General features: G+C 50.6%; 2 protein-coding genes across 2 annotated transcripts; one reads left to right on the top strand and one right to left on the bottom strand.

Annotated features, from left to right (window-relative positions):
* Window positions 1–713: 713 nt before the first annotated feature.
* On the top strand, window positions 714–9,266 carry J7T55_001024 (uncharacterized protein; the record flags this gene model as incomplete). The annotated part of the gene is made up of 18 exons (XM_053140299.1): window positions 714–1,213; window positions 1,294–1,738; window positions 1,810–1,878; window positions 1,970–1,997; window positions 2,183–2,390; window positions 2,444–2,877; window positions 2,993–3,451; window positions 3,593–5,766; window positions 5,829–5,925; window positions 5,999–6,669; window positions 6,796–6,858; window positions 6,951–7,109; window positions 7,216–7,241; window positions 7,339–7,396; window positions 7,479–7,819; window positions 7,895–8,121; window positions 8,206–8,372; window positions 8,451–9,266. The coding sequence occupies 18 exons, from the start codon at window positions 714–716 to the stop codon at window positions 9,264–9,266; spliced, it is 6,942 nt and encodes a 2,313-aa protein (XP_052996671.1).
* A 428-nt stretch (window positions 9,267–9,694) lies between these two features.
* Window positions 9,695–17,967, bottom strand: J7T55_001023 (polyketide synthase; the record flags this gene model as incomplete). Its single annotated transcript, XM_053140298.1, has 10 exons — window positions 9,695–9,842; window positions 9,897–10,696; window positions 10,754–11,234; window positions 11,329–11,669; window positions 11,722–15,191; window positions 15,422–15,871; window positions 15,931–16,139; window positions 16,215–16,516; window positions 16,832–16,900; window positions 16,957–17,967. 10 exons carry the CDS (start codon window positions 17,965–17,967, stop codon window positions 9,695–9,697), a joined length of 7,281 nt encoding a protein of 2,426 aa, XP_052996670.1.
* Between the last annotated feature and the right edge of the window lie 834 nt (window positions 17,968–18,801).

The raw sequence follows: 18,801 nt of genomic DNA, 5'->3' as shown, positions 1-18,801 counted from the left end.
GGCCCGTCTGAAATGTGAATGGCTGTTAAACCAACTGCCGTGCTTTCTACGGCTTCTGCCCGCGCGCACTTATCAAAGAATATAGCTTGGCGCTACAGCGCCGATGCTGGCTCAACTTTATCCAAAAGTTAAGCTGGGGCCAAGTTGAGTGAACACTCGGCTTCGTTTCAATTTCGTGAAGTAGCATTGTAGAAAATGCGTATTAGCTCACAAGGACTCAAAGTTTATGATTCGAAAAGAAGAACGCATTTGTTTCAGCATGATTCCAGGGGTTTTCAACATATCAAAACAAAAGTCTCAAGGATAAAGTGTTGTTCATAAACCTAATTCGTGTGAACCTTTTCTGCCTTAGGGAGCCCGGCCATCTAGATACCCCTGCATTCGTTTCCATGCAGTTCGACGCTAGACAAGTCCAAGAGACCGAGACGGGATTTTGTAACACAGTGTGTACAGTATCACCAAGTTGTAGTACCTCACACCTGCGGTTGATCAATCACCCGGTTAAGGTCGAGGATACCCAGGCATGACGTGACAACTTTTCCCGGTCGGAAAGCAGTTGGTGTACCAAGGGCAAGACAACAACATATGCTATGATCGTATAAATGGCTAATTGTATTCGTACTACACTTCCGCGTTGCATGCATGCAAACATTACGAGGTGAGAAGTTGCTGAAGGAAGTTGATAACCTATTGAAAAAGTGATTTCTTCAGTTATGGACAAGTCGATCGCCTTGTGCGGCTTTGGGATGAGACTTCCAGGTGGCGTTCGAGATGCTGATTCTTTTTGGAAACTGCTCTGTAACAAGTCCAATGGGCGATGCAGAGTCCCCAAGGACCGGTATAATGTCGAAGCTTTCTACGGACCGGGAAAGATTGGTCACGTCGCGAGCGAGCACGGGTATTTTATTGATGATGTTAATCTCCAAAATGCTGATGCTTCCTTCTGGTCCATGACTAAAGAGGAGATTGCGACGATGGATCCCCAGCAAAGGCTGGCGCTTGAGGTTGTCTATGAGGCACTTCAGACAGCTGGACAACCACCTGCAGAGCTGCAAGGCCGCAGAGTTGGCGTCTATGTGGGGTCATTCGAAGGAGACTGGCAGGAGATCAATGGGAGGGATCCTCAAAGCCACCACATGTATCAATTGACTGGGTATGGCGACTATATGCCTGCGAATCGCATTAGCCGCGAATTCGGCTTCATAGGACCAAGGTGAGCCTGCCCGCTATTGTTCTTCTGACTTTCACTTTGTTATCGACATTGGCTATGAAGTTTTGTGCTCACACAGACAGCCTAACTATTCGGACGGCTTGCTCCTCCTCTCTTACAGCTCTGCACGAGGCTTGTCAGGCCCTCCTTTCTGGCGAGTGCGAGTCTGCGTTGGTTGTTGGCGCGAACATCATCTTCTCACCTAGGACTTCCATTGTTATGCAGGAGCAAGGAATCATGTCACCGACGGGTTCGTGTAAGACTTTTGATGCTGAAGCTGATGGCTATGCTCGCGGCGAGGCCGTATCTGCTGTGTACGTCAAGAAAATGAGCGACGCCCTCCGCGACGGCGATCCTGTCAGATCAGTCATCCGCTGCACTGCTCTCAACGCCGTTGGCAGGTCACCTACCATCACAACCCCAAGTTCTGTGGCCATCGAGTCACTGATTAGACGTGCACACGAGCTTGCCGGTGTCTCTGACTTTTCCAGGACGGCCATGGTTGAATGCCACGGAACAGGAACTGCTGTAAGTTCTTTTCTTTCACCAACATGAAATCTGAGAACTGAAATGTCTTTGCTGACGCCGGATCACTCAAGGTTGGAGATCCTATTGAGACACAAGCCATTGCAAACATCTTTGGCGACTGGGGCATTCACATTGGCTCGGTAAGTGACCACAACCCAACAAAGGAAGGAAAGAATAGTCTCCTCTGGCCTTCATGCTCATCGTGTTTTAATACAATTTTTTCAACTCCAGGTCAAACCCAACTTTGGACATAGTGAAGGTGCCTCAGGGCTTACTAGCATTATTAAAATGACATTGGCGCTTGAGAATAATATCATCCCGCCAAACATCAATTTTAATACCCCAAATCCGAAAAGTAAGAAATCACATTTCTCTCGAATTCCCAACTTCGCTGTTTTATATCTTAGTATCGGCCATGTTGACACAAATTTTGCGATTATTTAGTACCGTTCGACAAATACAAGCTGAAAGTCCCTCTCAGGCCAGAGTCCTGGCCCGTTGGTCGTGACGAGCTCGTTGTTGTCAATTCTTTTGGCATCGGGGGTTCAAATGCCGTTGTGAGTAGACCAACCGCCACTGATCAGGCGTTCGCTGCCCGCTACTGCTCCACTTATACAATGAGCAGCCCTGATAATCTCATCTATGTTGACTTGTGAGCCAGGCTTTGTTATCGTCTGCCAAAGAATGTGGAGTTGTGACTGCAAGCGTAAGTGCCGCGCCGAACGGCCATGCGGAACTCGAGGATTGGGAGTTGATGCCAAGGCTCCTCCTTTTCTCGGCGAAACATCCAGATGCCCTGCACAAGTCCATTCAGGATCACGAAGCTTATCTTACCTCTCATGCCGACTCTTTGCGTGATATGAGTTTCAATCTCGCTGTGAAGCGGGAACACTTGCCCTATCGCGCCTTTTGCGTCGCTGACGGCCTTGACGACTGGGTGCCTACAAACTGTCGCCGTCCTATCTTACCAGGGATAAGAGAACCCCCGAGGGTCGTTTTCATGTTTACAGGACAGGGCGCGCAGTGGGCGGCAATGGGACAATCCTTGATGCGCAGTGCTCCCGAGTACCGCGAGGCCCTTCAGAGCTTGGAATCGTTTCTTGGCTCTCTTGATAATGGGCCAACTTGGTCACTTTTGGGTATGCACGGCTAACACTTCGAAATCCACTCTCCTTTCGTCCTCTATAATTCTGCGTTCTTGCTTAAATTTTCTTACCGAGAGATATTAGCCATACAACTGACACGAAACAATAGAGGAGTTGGCAGCGACTGGCAAAAGGAGCAGACTCTCGGAGGCAGAGTTGTCGCAACCATGTTGCACCGCCGTGCAGGTAGCTTTGGTTGTCCTTCTTGCCAAGTATGGGATCCGTCCAGATGCTGTGTTGGGCCACTCGTCAGGCGAAATTGCTGCAGCGTTTGCTTCAGGTCTCATTACAGCCAACGAAGCAATGCTCATTGCGTATTACCGCGGGCGGGCTGTAGCCAACTTGGACGTTGCAGCCCACCCGGGAGCAATGGCCGCAATTGGGCTCGGGGTCGAGGCGATCACGTCGTATCTCATTCCAGGTGTAGTTGTAGGCTGCGAGAATAGTCCTTCCAGCACAACCATCACAGGTGACACTGTGGCCGTGGAGGCTGTCATGCAGGCTATCAAAAAGGACAGGCCCAACACGTTTGTTCGGGCGCTGCGTGTTGATCGGGCATACCATTCGCGTGAGCAATTTCCTCTCGGACCCAAAAGTCCTCTTTCATGTGTTTCATTTTCTCTTTTATGCTTTTGTTCTGTCACGTAAGACTATACTTGGCTCATCACACACATTCCGCTGACGTTCTGGGCGCTGACTCGCTATCCAGAACATATGGAAATGGTCTCGTCTGCATATGAAGCACTCTTGAGAGGAAAAATATTTCCTCAAGACGGAAACGTTCCCTTCTTCTCAAGCGTTACCGGGGATGTGATCTTGGATGGTAAACACGTCGGTCCAGCGTATTGGGTTCAGAACCTTGTTTCCCCAGTGCGTTTCTCGACAGCAATTACTAAAGTTGTCGAGACTGTTGACGCGAGAAAGGTGTTCTTGGAGGTTGGCCCGCATTCCGCTCTTTCAGGACCGCTCCGGCAAAATCTCGACAGTCTAGGATCTCGGAAGGACGAATATGTGAGCACACTGACACGCGACAGCGACTCATTTGCCGATATCCTAAGGGCTTCAGGTAGCCTATGGTTGTTCGGCACTCCATTGGCGTATGAGTCCATCACAGGCCGTGGCCGCTCACTTGTTGACCTTCCTCTATACCCTTGGCATTATGAGGAGCCTCTCTGGCGTGAGAGCCGACTTTCCAGTGGATACCGGTTTAGGCAATTCCCACATCACGACTTGCTTGGAACTCGTGTGATCGAGTCGACAGATGAATTTCCGTCTTGGCGCAACATTCTGCGGCCCGACAATGTCGATTGGTTGTTACAATACGAGATAGGCTGCGGTACTATTTTTCCAGCTACAGGCTACGTCTGTATGGCTGGGGAGGCTGTCCGTCAAATAACTGAGGCTGAAACCACCGGCTTCACTGTGCGTGATGTGCAGATCAAGTCGAATCTTGTGCTGCAACCTGGTCAAGAGGTTGAAATCATCACTCAATTTAGGCGTCTGGCTGCCAACAAGTCGATGGAATTCAGCTGGTACGAATTTTCTGTGTCTTCGCTGGATGCCTCAAGAAATTGGATCAAACACGTTGCAGGTCAAGTAAGGAAACGAGACGATTCCACCCTTGCTTACACGGTGCCCGACATGGCGGTGCTGCCGCGTCTAACCTCACGGGAGGACTGGTACGGAAAGTTGAGGACCAAACAGATGCGATATGGCCCACGCTTCTCAGGCCTGATAGACATGAGGACGCACGTCACGGAGCGCCATGCTGTCGCCACCACCATCAACGACAGCCGCTGTGGTGAAAGCTTCTATATGATTCATCCGACCGCAATTGACTGCATGTTTCAAGTTCTTCATCTAGCCGACTTGAATGGTCTCACCAGGCGCCTCGGGTCGGTCAAGTTACCCACATACATTGGAGAGATGACTGTTCGTCCAGCACCTCTTCAAGCGCGACTGCTCATCGCCGCTCAATGCGACTCCAGGACAGGCTTCAGCAGTATTTCTGGCAAAGTCGTTGCTAAATTTGACGGTGGCATTGTCACCGAGGCCAAAGATCTCCAATTATCAGCTTTAGATGACGCCGACATGAATCAGAGAGTTGGCAGTACTCAGCCCTCTCAGACCGACGCGGTCCTGGCGTGGAGAGAGGATTTGAACCTGCTAGACGCCTCTAGCTTGATCCATTCTGTGGAAGACCGAGCAGAACTGCACAAAGTTCTTGATCAGTTCGCCGCTGCATGCATCGTCGAAACCGCCGAAAAGACTCGCGACATAGAGCCTGTTCACCCTTATCTCACGCGATACGCATCCTGGCTTCAGACCGTTTCCAATGACATCCGTCAGGGAAGCTATAGCGGTCTATCATACTTGGATGCACGAGCAATTTTTACAGGCCGCCAGGTAGTTCTGGAAAATTTGCGTCCGATTCTGCAGCAGACAGCGGCGGCTCCAGCAGCGGAAGCGATTTGGCGTGTCATGAACAATTGTCGGGATATAATGATGGGTCAAGTCGACGTGCTAGATCTCCTTTTGGAAGGGCGCGTGCTGCATGAGCTGTACAACTTCATGTCAAATTCGGATTCCTCCGCGTTCCTCGACCTGCTTGCCCACCGGAAGCCAGGCCTCAGAGTACTAGAGATTGGAGCTGGTACCGGCGGAACTACGGCCACAGTCCTTCCGTCGTTGCATCTGGCACCCAATGGGCGAAGGATGTACCAGACTTATGTTTACACGGATGTCTCGTCAGGCTTTTTTCATACCGCCCGGGATCGTTTCAAGGAATATGCAGGTATCGAATATGCGGTCCTTGACATCTCGAAAGATCCTTTGGCTCAAGGCTTCGTGCCAGAATCTTTTGATCTCATCATTGCCTGTAATGTGAGCCGAGGAAATACTCAAACCCGATGTCTTGTTCCTCTGTTAATGCCGCTAATCTCTAGGTCCTTCATGCTACACCCAGTTTGAAAGAGACCTTGGCCAACGTGCGGAAGGTCCTCCATCCCAGGGGACGCTTGTTTCTACAAGAATTGTCACCCGGTGAGTACAATCCTAAACAACGCAGAAGTATATGGCTCTTTTGTAAAAGCAACAAAGTGGATCAATTTCGCAGCGGGGGTTTTACAGGGCTGGTGGCTCGGGGAGGGCGACTCGCGATCCCTGGAGCCGTACGTGCCTGCAGAGAGATGGGACCAGGAACTTCGCTCCGCCGGGTTTGCTGGTATCAAGAGTCTCGCTTACGATGGCTATCTCAACAACAACATTATCACCATGCCTTTCCTCCCCAGTTGCAAGCCTAAGCGAGTTACGCTGCTCCTTCGTGACGGGTTGCCTCCCGTCAAAGGTCCAGTTTTTGACTTAGAGCAACATCTCATACAGGCTGGTTACCAGTTCGACCGCTTCACCCTTGATGAGATCTCTGCACGAGATGTGCCAGAGAACCAAGATATTGTTTCCGTGCTGGACTTGGACGGCATATTTCTCCGAGACCTTGACGAGCACATGTTTCTTCTGTGGAAGCAGCTCATCTTCAAGATTCGTGCAGGCTCTCTTGGACTGCTCTGGCTCACACGTCCCAGCCAGGTCGAGCACTGTGTGGAGCCGGAGTACGGCGTCGTCATCGGACTGGCTCGCATGCTACGTAACAAGGACAACCTGGATTTCGCGACCGTTGAGATTGACTCTCTTGATGGTTCGAGCCTCGGATGTGTAGTCAAAATTCTAGACGAGTTCCACGGTCGGATGACCGAGGAAGCGGTCCAACCAATTATGGAGTGGGCAATAGTGAGTGGACAAGCACTGATAGGGAGGTATCAACCTATCAATGTCCCCCAAGAGCTTCAAGGAGGCCCTGAAGGCTCTACACATCGGATTCGGTTGATAGACATACTGCATCGAGCTGAAGCCCAGTCGCCTCGATTGGGTCCCGACGATGTTGAAATTGACGTGAAGGCTGTGGGATTGAGCTTTGAGGTAAGCTGTCGCGAACTATAACAGTCGTCACTACTTGTTCTACCATGGCAAAAATTGAGAGAAATTTCGTTCCTCGACTCACCAAAAAGCAGGATCAACTCACGGCCTCCAACACAGGCATTGAGGCATCTATTGTCGAAGATTCCGGGTTTGAAGCTAGTGGTATCATCAAAAAAATTGGCTCCCGTGTTTCCAAAGAGCGGCTTGGGCAACGCGTGGCCATCTGCAGAACTGGTTGTCTTGCGACTAAGGTCCGCGTACATTCAAACCTGTGCTTCGGGCTGCCAGATAGCTTGTCGTTCGAAGAGGCGGCGTCAATGCCAGCAGCTTACAGTGCTGCCATACATTGTATTATAGACAGAGCTCGCGCTCAAGAAGGAACGGTAAGTCATTGTGGTTATTCTTCCTACCGTACGTTGGGGAGCGTCCCGTTGAAGCTCAAGCGGGTATCACGCTGACAATACGCGTCTCTGTCTTCAGACGATTTTGGTCCACTCCGCAGCTGGCGGCTTCAGCGTTGCCGCCATTCAGATTTCGCGTATGCTCGGGTGTAAGGTATATTCATTCTATTCCTTCTGCAGGCGTTACTGGAGTGTCATATGTCTCATTGAAGTTCACAGATATACTGCACGGTCGGCAATGATGAAGAAGCCGAGCAACTCGCCACACACTACGACATACCATGTACAGACATTTTCAGCTGCCAGGACAGCTCATTCCTGGCGGGCGTTATGACGGCAACCAAGGGCACAGGAGTTGACGTGGTTTTCAACTCGTTGCGAGGAGACTTATTACATGCTTCGTGTCAATGCGTGGCAGAATTCGGAAGTCTGGTCAACATCTCCCCGAGAGATGAGCCAGGTGACCAGTTACTTGCAATGAGGTCTGCAAAACGTAATGTGACCCGAATAGACGTTGACATGAGGCACGTCAGTCGCCACCGGCCAGACATTTCAGCCAGGTACGCTTTGCTCCATTCTTCTAATCAGTGGGAGAGTTGGTCAGAATTATTGAACGCTGACGTGTGGTTCTAAAGCCTTATGCAACGCGTTCTAGACTTCTATGTGAAAGGACTTATCGGACCCATCGTGACGAGGAAAATTGTGCCGGCCGTCGAGGTATCCAATCTTCTCTACTGTGCCCAGAAGGCGGAGAATATGGCCAAGGTCGTCTTGATCATGCCAGACCAGTCCGAATGCTCACCAGCTGAGACATTCAAAGAACCACTCCGGTTTCGGTCTGATCGAGCGTACTTTATGGTGGGTGCGTATAACAGATTCAGCCAAGCAGTCACTAGTTGGCTCGTGGAACGAGGCGCTCAGCACGTCGTGTTATTTTGCTGTTCAGCTGACAATGCTCTCTACGACGACTCTTTTCAAGTGGAGCTGGAAGCAATGGGATGCAACATAGTGCGGGTGATCGGTGACATGACAAGATATGAGGATGTTGTCCGCGCCATTCGGTCGAGTGAAATTCCATTTGCCGGCGTGCTGCAGTTCCCTCAGAGTTCCAAGGTACGTGCATCACCTTTGGCCTGGTGTCTTCGTGTCAAAGTGCTGTACGGATGTAGCTAACGCGGTTCAAACGAGCAGGACAGCACAAGCTCCAGCGACGTCTGCTGGGAAGACTGGAAGGAGTCCACAACTTACAGAATTCAAGGCACATGGAATCTGCACCGTGCGTTCCGGACGGAGCAATCGGAGCCGCTAGACTTTTTTCATTTGTATATGTCCAACAGTTCCATATTGGGCATTGCGAACCAAACCAGTGACGTTGCTGGCGATGCATGCCTTAACGCTTTTGTTTCATATAGGCATTCACTCAATCTAGCTGCCAGCTGCGTCAATGCGGATGTCGCCGAGGACGAACTCCTTTCAGCTGAGACAGAGCTGCTGGATTGCACAGAATTCGTGCTACGTCCGGACACACGGCAGACGCAGGTCGTCACGGGTCTACTATCTGAACAAGCACCTACAATCTCTGGAGACGGCTCTTCCCAGCGCAGCGACCCACGTTTCCTGTTTTGGCACCTTTTGATGGACGAGAACGGACCAGGATCAGCGCCGTCGTCATCGTTGTCGCCAGATGCTGAGCTCAATCAGTTCCTTGATGGAATACGCTCCAGCTCCGCAAGGCTCAAGACGGCATATGCATCTGAACTGCTTGCACGCGAAATTGGAGCGGCACTGTTGGGCTTGATGATGCGGCCTAGGGAGGACCTTGATGTTGATGCGCCACTTTCTACGATGGGAATTGACTCTTTGGTGGGCCTTGAGGTGCGAAATTGGATTCGACGTACTTTGCTAGTCGAATTGGCCGTGAAGGATATTGTTCAAGCTAAGAACGCCCGGGAGCTCGGTGCCTTGGCACAGGGAAAAATTATTGAACGGATTGAGGCAAAGAGTTGAGCTCCTTCATATCTAAACGGTCATTTAGAAATCAAGATCCAGATAGTTGAGGTGTCGGAATTTGATCTAGAGACTAAGTTCCAGTTGAAAGTCCTGTCATATCCATTCGGCTTCGAGGGCGCCACATGTGACAAGCGAGGAGAGCAACAAGGAGCTTCTGCTAACTACAGTCATAACGTGTGTGAAGCAATGAATTATACGTTCATGGATTCTTCTGATGAGATCTGATATTGAAGACTGTCAAACATTGAAGCTTGCTCCTAGATTCTATTGCTCTCAGGCCATGGCCAAGTTGCGGGGCACTATTATAATTATACGAATACACAACCAATTCTCGAGAAGCATCGTAGTCCAGGTCTACATACACATTTGATTGGCAGAGAACAGCTTCTCGGTGATACATGGCATATTGTGAAATTAGGAAGTGGCTATGGAACCTTCACTTCCAAAATTTGGTCGTATCTGTCACGCTCCTCCGGCAACGTGCCGTTTGCACCGCCGCCATTGGCCCCTGAGTTGGCGTTTATCTTGTTACACAAATTCTCGACCGCTAGGCGAGCCAGAGTCTCTAAGTTTCTGTTCAAAATAGTTAGCGGCTGACGTTTCTCATGGTGCGGGACAATCACTTACGATTGCATGATCTCCAGCACGCTAACTTCCAGGCTTAAGTGCTGGCGGCACCAGTTCCGCAATTCGATTGCGACGAGTGAGTCGACCCCCAGACCGCTGAGTGGCTTATCGAGGGCAATATCCTCTTCCTGCTGCATGAGGAAGCCACATAGTGTTCGTCCGATTTCTAGGGCAAGCTTGCTAATGGTCATGTGATCTGAAACATGTTCAGGCGACAAAAGGTGCTTTATCGCATCATTTCGTGATCCTGATACGGCACTGGCTGAGCTCCCAACCTCCTCTAGATTCCTGTAAATGCTAAGACGAATATCACGGCGCCAGACCAGTCGATTCCCAAGGTCGTCTAGAGGGGTTGTTGAGCGCAGGCCTACGCCAATGACTGATGGATTGGTGAAGGCTTTATCCGTATCGAATGGAAGGGCTGGAGAGCGCAATATTGCCAGCTGAAGTGCATCTAGATACTCCTGCTCGCTTATTGCGTACGTGCTCATCGCCTTCATGCTCTCTAAGATGGCTGGCGACTCGGCCACGTATCCGACATCAGAGATAGGTCCCATTTCGAGCGCTGATGCGGGCAACCCGAGACCGTGTCGGTACTGGACAAAAGAGTTTAAGAAGGTGTTCGAGGCCGCGTAATTGGCCTGACCAGGCTGACCAACCATTCCACTGAATGAGCCGAGCAGTATAAAGAAATCCAACTGGACGCTTTCTAGCGCGTGGTGTAAGTTCCAGACGCCAGTCACACGAGGTCCTATGACGGTCTGCCAATCGCTGTATGGCATGTTTCTAGTGGCATGATCCTGAGAAGAGAGAACACATTGTTAGCAGGGCAATTTAGCGATAGGAAATTTACTCACTTTCAAAACCATGGCGCCATGTATGACTCCGGCAATTGGAAACTTCGCCTCCTTGACTGCGAGTCTCACTACCGCATCGTCCTCGACCGAGCCTGTGATGAGCACTGGTGAACATCCAGAGGCTTCAAGTTCGGCGAGAAATTTCACAGTCGACGGTGTCATCCCTCGTCGTGATAAGAATATCAAGTTCTTGGCGCCTTTGTCAACCATCCACCGCGCTGTTGACTTCCCTAAACCACCGAGACCTCCTGTCACGAGATAGGATGCTTCAGGCCTGAAGTGAATCCGGCTAGCCGTGTGTACAGTCAGGTCGAGAAGGCTTTCGGGATTTTCAGTCATTTCGAGAACTATCTTGCCAATATGGCTGCCTTTCTGCATGAATCTAAACATGTCCTGATAGTCCCGGGCAGCAAACACGGTGACAGGAGAGATTGGCTTGATGTGGCCGTTGCGAAAGAAGTCAACAATCCTCGTTAGTAGACTGTAGAAAACATCAGCGTAAGGCCAGCACGAAACGCAAAACAATACATTAATCGTATTCAGAGGGCAGACCGCAAGAGAGTGAGTAAACGTACGACTCCCAGAGATGGGGCTTCTCCACGAAAATATGTGACAAGTCGATGCCGGCATAACTGCGGTTATCTTCGAACGGGAGCAGAGACAATTTCCCCCTCCCTACCAAATCACGCTTGCCAATCTCCAAGAGCATGCCAAACTCAGCTACGCACTGCCATGAGTAGTGTAGCAGCTCACCGGAAAGTGAGTTCAGGCACAGATCAACACCGCGACCATTTGTGGCTTGCATTACATCTGGAAAGAAAGACGGGCCGCGGGAATCGAAGATGTCCGTGGCGGGGATGCCAAAAGTCTCTGTTAGATACTTCCTCTTCTCCACTGAGCCAACCGTGGCCAAAACCTGAGAAAAGGTCAGTTCAAATCAATAGGCCGACGAATTGATGTACTCTTACTCTAGCTCCAACCATTTTGCACAGCTGAATAGCCGCTATGCCAACACCACCACACGCGGAATGAATCAACACTGTCTGCTCTTTCTCCATTCGCCCAATATCTATGAGAGCGCGGATGACTGTAGCATAGACACAGGGCATGGTAGCTGCCTTAACGAAGTCTAGCTCGTCAGGAATGGCGACACATGTAGCTTGCCTCGTCACGACGTGGGAAGCGAAGCAGTGAATTGAGACTGCCATGACCCGTTGGCCGGGTCGGAAGTTGGTCACGGAGCTACCGACATCCTGGACTATGCCCGCCGTCTCGATGCCAATGGCTGCAGCATCTGGTCCTAGTGCCGGTGTGTCGACGATCCCCATAGCAATCAACAGGTCCTTAAAGTTCAGGCCAGTGGCTCTGACTTTGATGAGGATTTCGTCTGGCTTTAGTGGCGGCAGCTGCATGTTCTCATAGTGGAGCGTTTGAAGAAGTCCTGGCGTTCCAATGTGTAGCCGCGTGGTGCTGTTGTCCGCGTCGCTGGCGGCACCATTGATCTTGGTTGAGGCCCCTTCTTGAGTCTTTCGAAGTTCTTCATTCACAGATATCCAATGGAAGCGACCAATATGGGGTACGCCGTCGGAGATTACAAACTCGTGGTCCGGCTCTGTCGCGACCGTGCCTCCTCGTGGGGTGTGGAAGTCACTGAAAATTCGGGGCACAATCTCACGAGCCAAGACATCCTCCGGCTTATCGATCTCGATTGTGGTGAAAGCAACGGACATCTCAGAGCGAATGTTGCGCGCCAGACCAAGTATAGTAGCGAAGCGAGGATCGTTGCCACGCCCCATTTGCGTACACCGAGTTAGCCAGAGCACCCGCTGCCCCGGCTGTAGAGCCGCAACCCAGGCAATGAGCTCTTTGAAATACCGTTCGCTGATTGAGTCCAGGTAAGGTGTCTTCAGGTCAACCGTCACAACAATGCTTTGATCAGGAGATGGTGTATCCGCGAAAGTCCGCCACTGAACTCTGAACTGACGTGCTTCGAATTCTTGTGCATAGAGCTTCTGTATGGGATCAATGTCGCCTCCAGAATTGATAAAAGTAACGGTCGGCTTCGCAGCCAACTGCCCGATCGTTAAAAGCCTCTCTCCGGTCCATGATGGGTCGGCCGAAGCAACAATGGTGGCATTTATATGGAAGGGTGCTTCGTGATCGTACACCGCCGCATCTGCTCCCTTGAACCCCGCGGCTTGTAATTCGCGATCCCAGCGGTCCGGCGAAATGTACGGCTCGACAAGGCGCCCATCTTCAGCGCCAAGCCACCACCCAGGAAGCATGCCGAATATGAAGTTGACGCACTTCGCAATGGGATTTAGTTCTTGCAGCAGGAGCCTCCCTCCATGCGGGTTCAGAAGCTTTCGCACGTTAACTAGCGTCTCGCCGAGGTTTGGAGTGGCATGTAGGACGTTAGCAGCGAGAATAAGGTCGTAGCTGCCTGCCTCGAATCCCTGCTCGATTGGATTTTTGGAAATATCTAGGACTTTATATTCGATGCCCTCATTGTCGCGGAATCGCTGCTGCGCCGCGGAGAAGAAGCCCGGGGAGATGTCGGTATAGGTGTACCTGGAATACAGACGCTCGCCATACTTGGACTGTAGACCACTCAATATGGTGCCTGTTGTACCTCCAGTCCCGGCGCCAATCTCGAGAACTCTGAGAGTGGGCTTGTTATGTCCCAGGAGTTGAAGAAAGTCATTGTAGTCCCAGAAACACAAGAAGTCGTAGATCTTGTGAAGATTGTTGTCCTTCATGAGGATGTCAAGTGGCTCGGCAGTGCCCTGAAAGACTTCCACTGCAGAAAGGCGATTCATGTTGACTGCGATTGCGTAATTTCTCATCTCTGTGCTGAGAAGACTGCTGTAGAGGGCTTGTATCTTGTTCTCACGCTCGCCAGCAGTAATCTGTGTGAGAGCTCCTGCATTGCCAAATATATGGCTCCCGTTGTTTCGGACCTGACTGACGAAGTCACGCAGCCAACTTTGGAACTTGCACAGGTGAGGGTGAGCAGCCTCGTGAACAGCCTCCAACTTTTCGATTGTGTCAACAGCAGATAGAACGAATAGCTTCTCCAACTCAGTGATCTCATCCGTGAATTTCTTCGTCGTACGCATGAGCTTTCCGGCGTCAACGTAGTCAAAGAGAGGCTGCCATTCCAATTGTACTGCGGCATGAGGGTCAGGATCCAGGATTCCTCCGACATCAACGGGTGATGCCTTGAGTCCTGAAACCTCAAATGTGACGGCTGGGACGCTGCTTCCAGCACTTTTGAGATATCCAATGCCGTTGCCGAGCATGCCGCCCGCACTGGTTGGCTCGACCGTTACCCGTGCATTCACATCCATGCCTTTGCCTTGACCATTGACATAGATGTGTTCAATGAAAGTTGGTACAGCGAGGGTCTTGAATAATCGAGGTTGGCCATGCGCTGAAGCAACAGTGAGCAGCTGAAAGACGTTGTCCATTGTGGATGGATGTAGCTGGTACCGTGGTTCCCCAACTTCGACGTGGTCATGAATCGTGCCATAGGCTGCGTGTGACTGAGGATGAGAGCGGATGTCTTCCAGGGCCCTAAAAGGGCCAGTGTAGTTGAGGCCCACTTTGGACATGGTTTGATACCATCGCCTTGAGTCCACCGTGGTGGGCATATCCTCACTTAGGCACGAGAGTTCGGGCTTCGGTATCCCAGTCGAACGTCCGGCAAGCACTTGACCCCAGCAATTCCTAATCCACGATGACCCGCTGTACGAACTGATGCTGAAGTCATACCAGTCGCTTCTTTGGGAAGTGGTTAGCTGTGCTTTTCTCAGCACAGTCATCACCTCAACCCTAGAGCTGAGGACCATGGCATTTCCGACAACAACGTGCCGCAAAGAATATGCTGGCCCGCCTCCAATCTGACGAAGGGCCTCGCCAACCATGGCTATGTATCCTGCAGCAGGAAAGACGATGTCCTTGCCGATTTTGTGGTCGCTCAACCAAGGAATATCTTCCACGCTCAGAATATTCCTCCACGTGGGCTCCATGTCATTCCATTCGAGGATGGGTGAACCAAGGATCTCATGTGGCAACTCCTTTCGGAAACGCCATTGCTGCGCTATTCTGTTCTCTTCCCAGAAAGGCTGTTCATGGTACCAAGGATAAGGAGGTAGATCCGTCAGCACTTTGCCTCCTGCGGGGAACAGCGTAGAGAGGTTGACCTGCACGGAGCGCACCCAAAGTTGGCCTACCGCTTCGAGGAGGCTCTCTTTCCCATTGCGGTGGCGCACAAGGGTGGACGCATAAAGTAGCTTGCTGTTTGTGTCGCGGAATATTTGTCTCAATGGGCCGGCGAGAGCACTGTGTGGCCCAATCTCGAGCATGATGCGTGAGTGGCCGTCGTCTGCTTCGCTCATGTGTTGTAGAAGACTGCGCACTGCTGTGTCAAAACGGACTGGAGACTCCAGATTAAGCCTCCAATACTGTTCGTCAAGTTTTAAGTTGGCTGCCAATTGGTTTCCATATGTCGAGGAAAAAAACGGAATTCGTGTCTCTGCTGGTTTTTCTAAAGTTGTCAACAAATTCTGCAGGTATATCTCTCCGCATTCTATCATGTGGTCTATGAAACAAGTCAACATGCAGCCTCAATTACTGAATCCTTTGTTTCTGGGATAGAGAACTTACGTGAGTGATATGCCTGTTGCACACGCAATCGCCGAACCAGAATATCAGGATGATGAGTGCGAATCGCAGCCGCAACCTCGTCAACAGCTGCCTCATCACCCGAGACTGTTACGCTAGCGCTGCTGTTCTCACAAGCGACCACTGCTCCGTCCACGAGGAATGGTGTAACTGCTTCAGGGCCGAGTCCAACAGCCAACATGGCACCGTCTTTCCTGGCAAATTTGGAGAGCCGACCTCGATAGTAGGCAATTTTGATCGCACTCTCGGCGGATATTGCACCTGCCGCGTATGCTGCAGCTATTTCACCGCTGGAGTGGCCGACTACGCTGTCTGGCACCACGCCGAATTCGCGCCATAGGTCGACAAGACCGATCTGGACGGCTGTGCACACAGGCTGAGAGAATTCCGCCTCGTCAATGCGGCTTTCTGAAGCAGGCGCAAAGATTCGCTCTAGACATTGAGTTAGACAACGTGGCTCCTCTTAACTTTTTGTCGGGAACGAAACTCACCTCTCATGCTCCATTTAGAACCTTGGGACTGAATCTTTTCAAGGACAATGTCAAGATCATCGATCCTATTGGCGAAAGTAAGGTACTCCGTAAAGAGCGCCTTGCCCATCTGTGGCCACTGGGCCCCCTGTCCTGTGAAGACAAAAGACACAGGAGAAGGCGATGCCGTCTTGACACTGGGAAAGTTCATCTGGTCTGATCTATTCTTACTGTGTTCCGGATTTCTCGTTAGGAGAAAGCAAGTTCGATAACGCATTTCGTCTCTCTTTAACGCTAATGTATACGCGAGGTCGGAAACTGAGCCTGAATGATCCTCGGCATATTTCCGGATATTCTGTACCATCTTCTCTAGTGATTCTGGCCTGTTGGCGGATAGAACAAGTAGGTTGGCGTCGCATGAAGTATTCTGGATGGCAACTGTCGCTCTGTGCCCGTTGGTCCTGCCATTGCTGTATCCATCGGATTTATTAGAAGGCCTCGTAAACGAGGAAGCAGAGTCAAGGATGACATGCGCGTTCGCTCCACCCAGACCGAAGGAATTAATGCTCGCCCTTTCGGGACGATCTTTAGGCCAGGGTGTGGGCTCCTGTGGCACAATGAGGTTGTTTTCTTTGAAAGGAACTTGACACATTCAGACATGGTAAGCTTAGTTCCCGTAGATGAGATCGAAAGCGGGTTGAAAGACTTAGAGACCTTACTCTTCGGGTTCGGATTTGAAAAATGGAGGTTTGGTGGTATCATTCTATTCTCCAGTGACAAGACAGCCTTTATTAAGCTAGTGATGAAGCTAGCTCCCTCGGAGTGGCCAATGTTTGCCTTGATCTGTGGCAAGTTTGAAGTGTTAGTACCTAGGTATCTCCAGATTGACATTCATATAGCCATGCATAGTTGGAATACATACCGAGCCCAAATATGTGCCCCTGTTGCCAAATACGCTTGAAATGGCGGCTGTCTCAAGAGGGTCTCCGACCTGGTATAGATTGTCAATACTTTGCTATCTGAGTGATTGTTGACATAGATCCATACCTTTGTCCCTGTTCCGTGGCATTCGACGTACGGAGCATCAGCCTCCTCCAGGCCAGCAGCCGCGTACGCTTTGCGGATAAGCAGCTCATGTGCCTCGGCGCTCGGGCTTGCAAGACTGGCGCTTTTGCCATCACTATTGAGTGCGCTGCCTCTGACAACTGCTCTCACCGGCGTACCATCTCTCAGAGCATCATCAAGTCTCTTCAGGTAGACAGAATTGACAGCTTCGGCACGTGCGTACCCATCTGCTGAAGCGTCAAAGGGTTTGCTGCGGCCCTCGGGCGATACGAGACCCTGCTCCGTCATCGCTACCGAAGCACCTGGGGCAGTAAAGACGCTTGTGCCGCCGACAATGACCCCTTCGCACTCTCCCCGAGCCAGAGCGGTGCAAGCCAGATGGAATGCAATAGCAGCAGACGAACACGCTGTCTTGACTGTGAGGCTTGGGCCTTTGAGATCGTATTCAAACGACACTCTGTTCGCCAGTAGGAAGTCGCCTTGGCCTGTGATGGTGTAGAGACCACTTGCAAGCTTGTCGCTCTGTGACAGCTCCGACCAGTCTTGACCGAAACTCCCTACCATGCAGCCGATATTCTTCCCGCGCCACCCAACCTCGCCAGCTGACTCCATACACTCATGAACCACTTCCAGCAATAAGCGCTGCTGTGGATCCAGCCGCTCGACCTCTCGGCGAGACATCGAGAAAAAACTGGCATCAAAGTGTTGCAGACCGTCCTCCAGGAAATAACCATGCTTGAAATTGATAGTCCCTTGCTTGGGCTGGTGCTCCGAGTAGTAGCCTTCCACACTGAAGCGGTCTGAAGGGATCACGTTTCGGCCCTCGCCTTTGCTGGTCAACATGTCCCACAGCTCGTTGGGATGTCGAACGCCGCCAGGAACACGCAGGGCCATGCCACACACTGCAATGGGCACGTATGTGGTGGATGCGGCCTCTGCCGCTTTGTCAAGAAGGCAGCCATCGGCTGAAGTTCCCTGCTCGCTGGACTTCATTTCCTGAGAATATGATGGCTGTGACAGTGTCGAGATAGTTTTCTGAGTGTCTCTTGGGAATTGTGAATAGTTGCATGTACATCACTCTGTTTATTAGCGGGGAGAGTCTCTCCTGAGTTATGATTTATACATTTATGACTAATTCTAAGGAGTGTTTCTCCTGGCTTCTGTTTACCATGCCATCCTATGGCATGTCACCCATTCCGCTTGTATCTATATGCAGTGTCTCATCTGCCGTGGCCAAGCCGTATCCCCGAGTGAGGACATAACCCTGAACGATCAATACAATCCTGGATGATAGGATTTACATTTATCCTCAAAGTTCTGAACTAGTACCTTGGGAGCCAATGCTTCGAGCATAAGTTGCTCAATAGAATACAACGAGAGGAATATTAAATTCATTCAATTAACCCGGGTATCTTGAGTATATTTCTTAATAATAATAAAAAAGGTTCAAATTTGTATATAATTCTACGAACAGTTAATAATTGACCACTCTCGATTCTTCTCTTCGATACTATTTATTTAATGCCTTGAGTTGATTTGAAATGTCATAAATTTTCGATCAATTCATTACTACTCCGCAATTTCTCGTTCTAAATGTACTTTCGTAGCACGATATCTACCCTGTTGACGCATGACAACGCTATACTAACTTAGGTCTGTTCCCAATATCACCATTCATCCCAGCACAACCCTACAATGAGCTGGTTGGGAGTCTGTTCGTAAAGCATGCTCCGCTTGATCCCGAAGAGCGAAACAGCTAGGAAACCATAACTCATTGATAGCAAATTAAACTCTGGCTAGACTACCAGCCGCAATCAGGTCGTATCA

Source organism: Diaporthe amygdali (assembly GCF_026229845.1).
Source record: "Diaporthe amygdali strain CAA958 chromosome Unknown NODE_6_length_1560011_cov_65_102424, whole genome shotgun sequence".
Classification (NCBI taxonomy): Eukaryota; Fungi; Ascomycota; class Sordariomycetes; order Diaporthales; family Diaporthaceae; genus Diaporthe; species Diaporthe amygdali.
Note: the sequence above shows the minus strand (reverse complement) of the source record. Positions and strands in the feature narration are given on the sequence as shown.